Consider the following 11,194-nt stretch of genomic DNA (forward strand, 5'->3'; position numbering starts at 1 on the left):
TTAAAGACAATTCAATAATAACAAGATGGTTTTATGGCCTTTGTCTTTGGGGATATTTAAGAATGATGTGTGATCACATTTAACCCTTAGTTTAAACAGATTAAGCCACCTCCAGCACTCAGTCGATGTTAGGCCCAGAAAAATTCCCAGGGTGCACTCTGAATTTCAGGACTAGTCATGTCCGAGGGCTTCTCAATGCCTGTGATCCTCTGCTAGAGGCGATGGGAGGTCGAACTCATTCCTGAGGCCTTTGGTTAGTGGGTGATGTCCAATTCATACTCAGGTCACAGGCCCAAATTAAGACACAAGGGAGCTTCTGCTAGCCTTGTCCTGAGAAGATATCATCTTCATCTCCCAGAGGAGACCTATTAGATTTAAGTGACTTGTTGATTATGCTCCCTCTGATCACCCAGTAAGGGCTAGTTAACTGCCCTGGAAGAAAATCTTCCTCCTTTTCACACTAAAAGGATGATTTAGCAAAAAACAAACAAAATAAGCCTTAAATCTTATGAGGTTTGAAGGTTCAGAAGTATAATCCTGTGATTATAAGCCAAGATGAAAAACAATATTTGAAAGGCACTGACACTGAAGATAGCAGCTGCTGTCTTCCATCTATCCCTCCATCCAACAGCTATATCACTTCTCCTTTTTGGGATCATGGGGTGCTAAAGCCAATCTCAGCTGACACAGCACACCCTGGTCAGGTCACTTAAATTATTAATTTCATTTCCACCGGGGCCTTGTTTTATATAATGGCCTTTATTAACAGCAGTCAAAATATAGCTCCGTTTGAAAAACAAGTCAGTCTCACCAAAATTTCATGTTAAGTGCAAAAAAAAAAAAAAAACAAAAAAAAAAAAAACATCATGATCATTTACATTCAGCAAAGAATCACAACTGCACAACACCCAAACATGAATGGTACCCATGTTGAATAAAGGAATGGTCTACATACAGTACTCAAAGGCAGATCCAGCAGCAGTAAAAAATGACCAAGCAGTGAAGCATGACATTACACTTGGCAGGAATTAAAAAGGATATGAGGCTCCTGGCCTGATAAGGTCCTGCTTTTTGGACTCAATCCTCCCATTCAGTGTTGGATTTATTACCAGTATAAGCTGCACATATTCAAATTCCTCTTATTATTGTGATCACATCCATAATTTAATGAGCTGTATTTACCAATACAGGGTGCTTCTGCAAAGATCACTTTGCTATTCAACAAAGACATTCTTAAGGTACAAACTTTCAAATGGGAGAAATCTTTAGGCTTTACATGATCAAAACTAATACATACACAACCAGTGGAGCAGTTTTAGAAATGATAAAACACCAACAAATTGTCAGCTTTTTTCTTCAGATGAGTGACTAGCTGCTGATCTGCTGTTTCCTCAAGATTTAGTCCATGCAACTTAAGTTTGGCACAGAGGAGAGCAGAAAGTTTGGTACAAAAGCAAAAGGTACAAAGGAATAATGCCCCATCAAACTAGAAACTACAAGAGAAAAAAATATTAAAAGATACCTGTACTACTTACCAAAGTATCTTCATGTTTTCATGGTTCACAAAACAAAACATACAACATTTCATATGTACACACCACTTCAAGTCTCAAAATTCAAAATCAAGATATTACAAGAAAAAAATGTGAGCACACGGTGAGAGAAAACCTGCACACTGTCAATCATCAAAAACAGTTATGTCTTTTTATCATGCTGGTTTATTTATGTAAATTGGAATATTAGTAAGTATGTGATCTTTTATGGTCGTTCTCTTTTGGTTCAGAGAATACAGTGAGATGTAGAGAAAAACAGTGAGACTGCCCTTTGGATACATGTAAGGATTTAGGTCAGTTTTCATCTCCGTACGACAAAGTCAGGAGACAAAGACAGACGCTAACTCATACAATGAAACATATGCATAGAAAAAGGGAAAACTCAACCTTCTACTAAATCAACTAGTCTCCCAAAATGCTCCAGATGATGTCTAACCCTTGGCCTTAGAAAAGCAGATAATTCAAGTTCAATTATCTAATGGACTGAGGGCTCAAGGCAGAGCTCCCCTTTCATTTGCAAATCAGTGGAAATAATCACATCTGCCACACCATCTTGGTCACTAGCTGTAGCTACAATATCATTAAATATGATATAGTAAAAGAGAAAATATGTTTTCTCACATCATTGAATCTTTGAATGAATGTTTTCTTCACTTACGAAGCTGAGCCTGAGCCAACTCTATGTTGAAAATTACACCATCCCTAGTAGATGATATACACACACCACCTCATGTGGACAAACCAGCTTCAACATGACTTCATCATATACTCTCTAACATGGGGTACAGCTGTAATTGGTGGATAGAACAGAGCTGGTAAAGCCCTATACCATCTGGTCTCTTGGTAAGCTGCTCTCTGTTTGTTGCTACAGTGTTTGAACTCTGTTGCAATGTCTAGTCCACTACAGGAGACTAAACAATGATGGAGCTCCTTCTCAGCACCACTAAGTTGCCTTTTATAAGCTGTGGATTCTTAGGAAAGTGTGGGCTGTTAAGCTTTTGTCAGACAAATGCTCGATTAGTAAATTAGTTGTACAGAGCTGGTAGAGCAAATTAATAAAGTGTTTGTATTATGCACCAATTTCTATGTCTTTGCACCTCAGGAGACACAATGTTTGGTTGTCTGAAACATTGGTGTGAATTGTTTCTATTCCCAGAGTAGCATAACTCTCCCTCCCCCCTCAGCTGGACAAACAGAGCTGACTCTTTACAGTGTCAGGAACAAATCAAGAACAGTGGGAGGCAGAGCGGGAGGAGCGGGAAAGATGATGGTTGATGGAGAGGATGAGGACAGGTGAGAGAGAGAAAGAGATCCAAGGTGGAGCTGAGCATCAGTAAGGTAGGTGGCATGTTGTCCTGCCTTGTACAGGTGGTGGTGGGGTTGTAACAGAGGCCTCAGCCCCTCAGCTGGGTTGTCGCTCTGGGCTCTGACTCAGGAACTGTGGCTCCATCTGGCTCATTTCTCTCTGTAGTAGAGCAGGTACATCTTCAGAGGCTCAGGCAGCGGCAGGCCCAGTATCCTCTCCCTCAGGATGTTCACGGCTGGCTGGGGTCGGAGCAGCTCCCCAGTCTCCTTTTCCTCCTCCTCCTCCTGCTCTTCCTCTTCATCCTCTTCCTCCACCGTCTCCTCCTCCTCCACCACCCTGCAGCTCCTCTCCCCGCCCTCCTGCTCCCTCTCATCTGCCGCCTCGTTCCCTCTCTCCTGCCTCCTCCTCATCGATCACTCTTCCTCCCTGGTTGTTGTTGCTGTCCAGAGGCGGCGCCAATGCCGTGCTGGCCACCACCTGATGGGTGGCCAGGACGAGGGCGTTGCAGTGGCGCCGGGTGGACGCGCCGGCGTTTGAAGCGAGGGCCATACTTATGGAGCCCGGCAACTGCCAGACCCTACCCACGCTGAAAGATGAACCTCGGCCACGTGACTGGTTATCTCCTCCATCTGTGGTCACTCTGAGGGTGTGGCGGATGCAGATACGTGCCAGCTCCTGCAACGTCCGTACCTCATATTTGGCTGCAAAATTAAGATCCACAAGAAAACAGGGTAGTAAGAAGTAATAATTATATCCATATAATAGGTATCAATCCCTATTTAGTTGTACTTTTTAATTTAAATAAAACTTGAAATGAGACTCACGTAGAGGGACAGTCTTGGGTTTGCCATTTGTGCTGTGTTTAGGCAGCACCAGAGGAGCAAAGGACACAGAGATGATCTTCTTGGTCTCCCAGCTGTTTGGCCCTGTACGGGTGATCTTGGTCAACTGCAGAAAATACAGGATGAAAAGTCTTTTTCTATGTATTTTTGTGTGTGTAGTAGTGTTTTCTTACTTGATTTAATATAGTAACTTCAAAAAGCTGCTTTGCATTTATACTCCATATTATCAATGTGTGTGCAATGTGTTCATGTGTTTCACAAGAATCATTTTAAACCCTTTCATGCATAGTGGTCACTACAGTAGACAGCTATTAAAAAGCTGGTTTTTGGTATATACTGTATATGGGCTTTGGATGGTAGAATTGGTAGAATCAGCCACCACATTAGACACTAGTGTTGTTCCATACACTTCTAGCCACTGGCCAGTCGATGTAAGTCTAACATAAATATAGACAAGAAGATGACGATAATAAAATGTGCCACAACACTCAAATCCCCGCTTCCCTGTTTAGCATTTGTCAGCTGAACCTCAACACTTAATAAATGGTTTAAAACACACTATAATGTAGTTTCAAGCAGCTATAAACACACAGACAATAGTTGTCAGCACTATGTCATCTCTTATGACGTGTGTTGTCAAACACTTATATCTACTTGTAACTACACTGTAGGATGTTATAGGGCTGAATGATATAGCAAATCGAGATTTGAACTAATGCGATTTGCAAACTGAAGAGACTGCAATTATTTTTACAACAGAATATCAGTGGATAAGTCGTTGCATGTTTTTAGCACTGCAGGAGCAACTGAGCGACAGGCTGTAAATTTCACCATCAGATCTTGTCTTAAAATGACCAAACCACACAACTAACTGTGGAGTTAGACACTTGATGAAAATGGAGGGCAGAGTGACAGAGTGAGAGTGACAGCGCGATGCAGGCAGTGAGAGTCACTCGGATTCTCTCTGCTACAGGGTCAGGTGAGTCCTACCTCCTGAGAGCTGCATGAACGGACACAGCTAAAGCTGAAACTACCGGTGATATGAGTTAAAACTGGCTGACAATGTCAGCAGCCAGGGAAGAGAGATAACTGAGCTGTGACCAAGACGCCAACTTTATGTCTGCAGTGTTTCCGTCATCTATATGCTGCAATTAAATTGCAAAATACCCAGCTGAACAGAGGAGAGAGAAAGAAGAGAAAGTAAAAGAAAATGGTAGAATGAAGTAGCTCACATTAAGTTAGATTTGTATTTTGTATTTTCTACCTGGACAAATCCTGTAGAGTTTTAATCAGCTGTGTCTGTCTCTACCAGCTCTCTGTACCTGTCAGTCTCCTGTCATTCCCCCTCAGTGTATCAGCATTTGAAAAATCAGCACAGGCAGCAGAATGACTGATGTAAAGTTACTGCAGAGAAGGCAAGAGAACATGGTGCTACTGTTTGTTCTGTGTGAGTTGTTCTATGGTTCATTATGTGTATGTTCTACACCATGTTTTGTTGGCATATTTTCATTTTAATCATTGGATTAGTACAGACAGCAGTTAATATTTCAATGGTCTCTTAAATGGTAATGCTCTATCACATGGTTTACATGTATATAATGAATCCTGGACTGAAGCTTGACTTTCAAAAATTATATCACAAATCAAATTGCAATATCTGTCAGAAAAATTGCAATTAAATATTTTCTCAAAATGGTTCAGCCCTTGTATGTTATAAAGCAGTCATTAAATGTTTGTATGCTGCTTACAGTATACATGCTGATTAAGGGGACTGATTGAAAATGAGCTGCTGCAGAATATGCAGATTTCAACCGCCCTGAGTTACTCTGGGAAAACACCAACCTTTTCCTCAAGAGGCATCACGAGGATGCCCCCCACCTTGAGCAGGTTCTTCATGTAATCCTCGTGCTCCTTCTGCACACCGGCCCCACAGTAGACCCTGTCATACTGACGGCTCTCTGGAGGAATCTCCAGGCAGTTACCCACAACAAAGGACGGCTCACAGAACTCAAATCTGGGGAGAGACACAGGAGCAATGGAAAGACTCTACACGCGAGTATAAAACAGAAAATTTCACTGACACTTGAAGAGACCTACTTGTCAAAGCTGTCGCTGGTTTTGATGAATGAGTCGAGCTTTTGGTAGGCGTACTCAATCACATCTGCGTGTAACTCTATGCCATGATTCACTCCAAACGGTCCTGTTAGCACACCACAGTTCACAGTTTTTAAATCAAACATATTTACAAAGCTATGCTTATAAACCAAACCCACAGTATGTTATGTGTGATCATGTACTCGTACTTGCTAAAATTGTGATAAGCTGAGACATAACCTGCATTAGTATAGGCCAGTCAAAACATCAATACACCTTAATCACATTTCTTGAAATCTGACTTTAGTGGCTGTGAAAGTGCTGAGCATTTTATTCAGAATACAGTTATAAATTCCACTGTTGCCTCATCCAAAGAGCTGTCACTTATCTACAGATGATTCAAAATGCTGTGGCCAGTCTTCTACAAACACACAGGGCAGGCAGCATTACTCCAGTGTTAGCCTCTCTGAGAAGCCTCTGAGTACATCTGAGAACTGTTGTGTCCATATAGCAACTTCAAGTCTTTCAGGTTTGCTAGTGAGGGCTTATTGCAGTAGCTTGTAGAAATGGTAAGTGCTTGGAAAGTCATGTTATAACCACGGAAACAACTGATGGATGTATATTATTGATTTAATCAGAGTTCAGTCAGCTAATTCACCTGGAATAATTTATGATGTGAATGCAGAATATGCAAAGTGTGGGCGTTTGGTGTCTAGATTGTGACACAGCTCAGCAGAGAGTGGGGAGTATCCAGACTAACTTGGGGCTTATGAAATGCTACGTGGAAGGCAGTGGCAAACTGGAGTTGACTGCCTTAGCTACCTTACAGGGTCTGCCTCACTATTGGCTATAGTCCTGTAGCTACTGGGAAATCAACTGGACTGAGACAGACAGTGAAATACTTTGAGCACTTTGTAACTGTATCATGGGGAAAAAAATCACATCTTTTAGTGTCAAATCATTTTTTCTTGACTTTTTCCTCTTAAAGAAAAGTATACCATATCCAAGCATGTTGACAAAGCATGTCATTTTTCAGCAGTCATCTAATGGGGCCGTTGTGAGTATTACATTGGATATTAGTACCACAGAACTGCATCACTGGAATAATTCCAGGCTGCATGCATTGCTTATGGCCACTTCATCAAATCTGAATGGATATCGTTTGGTTTCAAAGTGTGTACCTGTAACCTCCACAGTGAGATACTAGAGGTTTCCAAACTGTGAGGGGAGCACAGGGAAAGTTGACGGGGATGCAGATGGAGAGACATAAGCAAAGACACTGTGTAAAGTATAAAAAACAACAGCAGCAGCGGTGCTAATAACTAATTCAGCATGCTTTTAAGGGTGCCAATTTGACTAAACGTGAGAAACTACAGTCTCAAAAACAGGATTCAAGTTGTAGCCCACAGCAAACTATCTGATTCCATTTTGGCATTACACTTCCTGTTCACATACCCCTAAACAGTCTATGAGGGGGGTCCTTTGAACCTTTAAAAAAGCCTGTAATAAAGCTGGCAGAATACAAATGAGGAATTACGTGCTGAATTGCTGCATTTAACCACATACCCAATATGAGGCCAACCATGGTGCTGAGGTAGCCAGTCCCACTGCCAAGGTTGAGGAAGGAGAGGCCAGGGTGGAGATCCAGGGCCTCCATCACCTCAGAGTAGATACAGGGAGCAGAGAGGTGGATGTTTCCATGCCGCCACGCCAAGTCCTTACAAGAACAATAGTATAAGCTTCTTTGACGCCCAAAAATCTTTCAACTACAACTGCACCTTTAAAAACACAATAAATGACCAGTAACCAGTAACAAAACCAGTGTTTTGCCCCAAACCATATATTCTCAAAATTTCTATGGACCCTGTTTGTGTGATCCCACAGACTCTTAATTTTCTCACCTTGTAAGCGTTATCCCGGTATTCATCCAGGTAATAGTCAGCCCGGTCGATAGCTCGAAAAGCCCGCTCCACCAGGTCTGAGCGGATGTAGTAAGCCTCCTTCAGGTTGTCAATCAAGTCGTCATTGTCTTCTCCGGCACTCACAGCTCCGCCCATCCTGACTAAAACAAAGAGAAACAGGTGGTTTACTATCCCAAATGACAACCTGACGGCCATCATGTGATTTACAGAGGAACAAGTGTACAGTAACTATTGTTACATACAAAACTTTAATTATCATTCACTGTCATCGGGACTGAGGGGAAATCTACAAAAACAGATGTCCTGTTGTTGAGAGACACACCATGAATACAGCATTCTACTTGGAGCTACATTTTCTACTTATTTTTGTTTTGTTTTGGTTTTGGTTTTACATTTCTTCAATCGACTTCGAGAGTCTACCATGTTTATTGATGGGAGATTTCAGGGCTGAGAAACTTGAGACTTTATATTTGCGCAATCTCACACTTTACACTCAATATAAAAGTCTTTAAATGATACTGTGTATGTTCTTTCATGGGCAATCAAAAGAGTGGAAAGCTGAATCTTAGTAGTACAACTCCCATGAACCACATGGACACTGAACTAGATCTAAAAGAGTTAATCAAAAAAATGCCAAACAACTTCTAATCCAAGTTTCTCATTTTTCTTAGTAAATGAAAAATCTTTGATTGTTTTGATCTGTTGGTTGTACAAAACAGGCAACATGAAGACATTGATAAACTGCATTTTTTTTTTTTACATCAAGACTAAACAGTAAATCAATAAACTGTAATCAGCATACTATTCAGTGTAAAAAACAATCATTTGTTGCAGCCATAAAACCACACAACTCACTGTGACTGTCATATTCATAAAGAACTTCTGTAAGGTCTGCAATAACTTAAAATGTGCATACTGTAGCTAAGCTCCTGATACAATCACAACATGTCTGATCTGACAGCACCAAGTGGTGGTTATTGATTCAAAATGTATCCACTGCCTCGCTCTTTGAGACTTTGTGCACGAATAAAGCCTGAGCCAACCAACTTTACAGGACTAAATGAAGCTTTTGGCAGCAGAATACAACTGTAGGTGTGAATGCTGCTGTGGCTGTGGTTCAGAGCAGTGTTAAAAACAACACCAGAGGGCAATGCCAAAGGACAGAGATCACAGGGTGCGCTGGCTGCCAAATGCTGGCCATAGTCATGAGGCTATAAAAGAACAAAGGACTATGTGCATTTAAATGTTTCTGGACTTCCTGCCTTTGATGGCACTAGTTGAGCTTAAGAGGATGTTGTCAAATACTGAATCAAATGAAAAGCCATTTTCAGGGAGGAAATCCAGGATGGGCTGTCGCCCCTATGAACAAGATCATACTCTGCTTCTTCAGGGTATTAACACAAATGATCTCAAGAGGGCACTGTAAGCCATTCTGTAACAAACTAAGTGGTTTAGTAGGCTAGTAGGGTACACACTTCCTGCAAACACTGCCATTTGAGCTTCTCAATTCACTGGCTGATTCACTGGACCAGCTACCAGGTCCGCTCTTTCGTTTACATCGTTATTCAGACGAGTCAAAGGAGAGAGCACGACCCGTGAGTCCAACAGGGTTCATTTCACCGCATACATCCACAGCCTGCGTGGTGGTGGTGGCGCGGCTGCTATTTGCGCCACTCAGGTGATCCAGTTTCGAATAAACACAAAAAATGCGAGCTCTCTTCGTCTAACAATCGCCTGACATGACCAACAAAAACTAAATACTGCACCTACAACACGCTGTCGCGCAGTGGCAAGGTCAACACAAACAGAAATAACCGCATTCTCGCTTTGGCTGGAAGAGAGGAAAAATCGAGACAAGAATGACAACAGCTGAGTGAGCGCTGTGAAAACAAACCCGCAGCCTCCACCGAGCCTCCACACTCAGCCCTGAGAAAGCGAGTCCTCTACCTTGTGGAAATGCCGACTGATATTCACTGTCTTAGCGGTTTTCCTTGTGTTGAGCCTTTTTGTTGTTGGGGGATCCAGTAACACACAACTGCTGGATGTAAACATTCGGCCAGCTGACGCTCTGACGTCAGACGTAATAGACGCAAAATAACGGCCAGAGGAGGATGGCCCACGTTCAGCAGCAGTCATGGCTGAAGAGCTGGAGCAGTCCTCATGTGGTTCCTAACGAGCAGAGGTCACACACGTAGACGAGTATTTTAGCTCTATGAAAGACTGAACGGTCCATAGTTTTTACTCTCGTCAGGTTTGTCTGTTTTTATGGGATTATTTTTACCACGGGACTCAGCCAATCAGAGATGAGTTTGCTTTTAAGCTCAGCCTCAATCTGTGCTCTAAGTAGCTTGAGAGACTGTTTCGAGCTTTAAACGGCCTTAAATTAATAATGTAATTGAATAAGCTTCGCTAGTTAATGCTTTGTTCTAATGGGCCTTCACCTGGGCAGTAGGCCTCTGACCTGACGTCAGTCCTGTCTTCAGGGAGGACATTTTGACATGTTACAGCAGGAGAAGCACAGGTTTAAATAGTAAAATGAATGATGGCAGTTTCAGGGTCTTGGTATTGTTCATACTGGCTCACTGTCACACTGCGATGACTTACTGGGACACAAGGTTGCAAGCAGAAAAAATATCTATCCAGCACTTTGCACTATTAGCCACTTTTACATTTTTATTCATCGCACACAAAAAATGAGTGAGTGGCATGATCAGTCCCAGATCTATTCTGCAGCAAGACGATGCTGGAACAAGCTACCTACACACAAATACAGATTTTATTTGACTTATTTCTGTTTCCTGAACTTTATATGAAATTAACTGATAAATAAAAGCTATTCATGATATGAATTTTGGAAGCATCCTTGCTTTACTGCTCTAAAACCACCACACAGTACCATTTCTTGCAACAAAAAATTATTTCTGTATTTTTTTGTTGGGTGTACCTAAAGCAGTTTTATGCTGGCTAAATGTTGTATTGTTTTTTTTGTTTTTTTTGCACAGCTTACCCAGCTGGAGCTTTGGAGAAGATCCAGTAGATGGTACTATAACCACCCATAACAGCCGCTGACCATCATGTGAAAGAAGGTTATATCAGTTTTTTAAATATAAATATGTGTCATTGAATTTGTACTCATTCCAACATTGGTATCAGCATCAGCGTTGTAAGTGTTACTCAAACAACAAGAAAAACTGTGTTCTTTGGTTGAACTGGTCACAACTGGTAGACAGGGGGTCACGTGAGATAGAAATTTGTTCAAGGGGGTCACAAGCCCTGAGCAAGGCTGGATTTACCTGACCTTCCCTGGGTTCCCATATCAAACCCCTGTTCCTCCCACTCTCTTTGAAATATTTACAGTTTTTCCTCTGTACACTGGAATACTACCTGGCCTTGGTTTTCTGTAAGGTACATTGATTTAAACATATCAGTTTAGGAATATGTAACATATGAGCACAAAATACAGTCAAACAAGGTCTT

The 11,194-nt window shown here is 41.7% G+C and overlaps 1 protein-coding gene across 1 annotated transcript; it reads right to left on the bottom strand.

The window, feature by feature from the left end:
* Positions 1-2,778: 2,778 nt before the first annotated feature.
* Positions 2,779-9,803, bottom strand: LOC108887518 (protein-L-isoaspartate O-methyltransferase domain-containing protein 2-like). Its single transcript, XM_018682984.2, is given in 10 exon segments — positions 2,779-3,230; positions 3,232-3,375; positions 3,377-3,438; positions 3,441-3,560; positions 3,684-3,807; positions 5,544-5,715; positions 5,799-5,901; positions 7,362-7,512; positions 7,697-7,857; positions 9,665-9,803. Coding segments are annotated over 9 exon segments (1,254 nt in total). The 5' UTR covers positions 7,853-7,857; positions 9,665-9,803; the 3' UTR covers positions 2,779-3,008.
* Between the last annotated feature and the right edge of the window lie 1,391 nt (positions 9,804-11,194).

This window comes from Lates calcarifer, unplaced genomic scaffold (genome assembly GCF_001640805.2).
Source record: "Lates calcarifer isolate ASB-BC8 unplaced genomic scaffold, TLL_Latcal_v3 _unitig_1240_quiver_2402, whole genome shotgun sequence".
Taxonomy (NCBI): domain Eukaryota; kingdom Metazoa; phylum Chordata; class Actinopteri; family Centropomidae; genus Lates; species Lates calcarifer.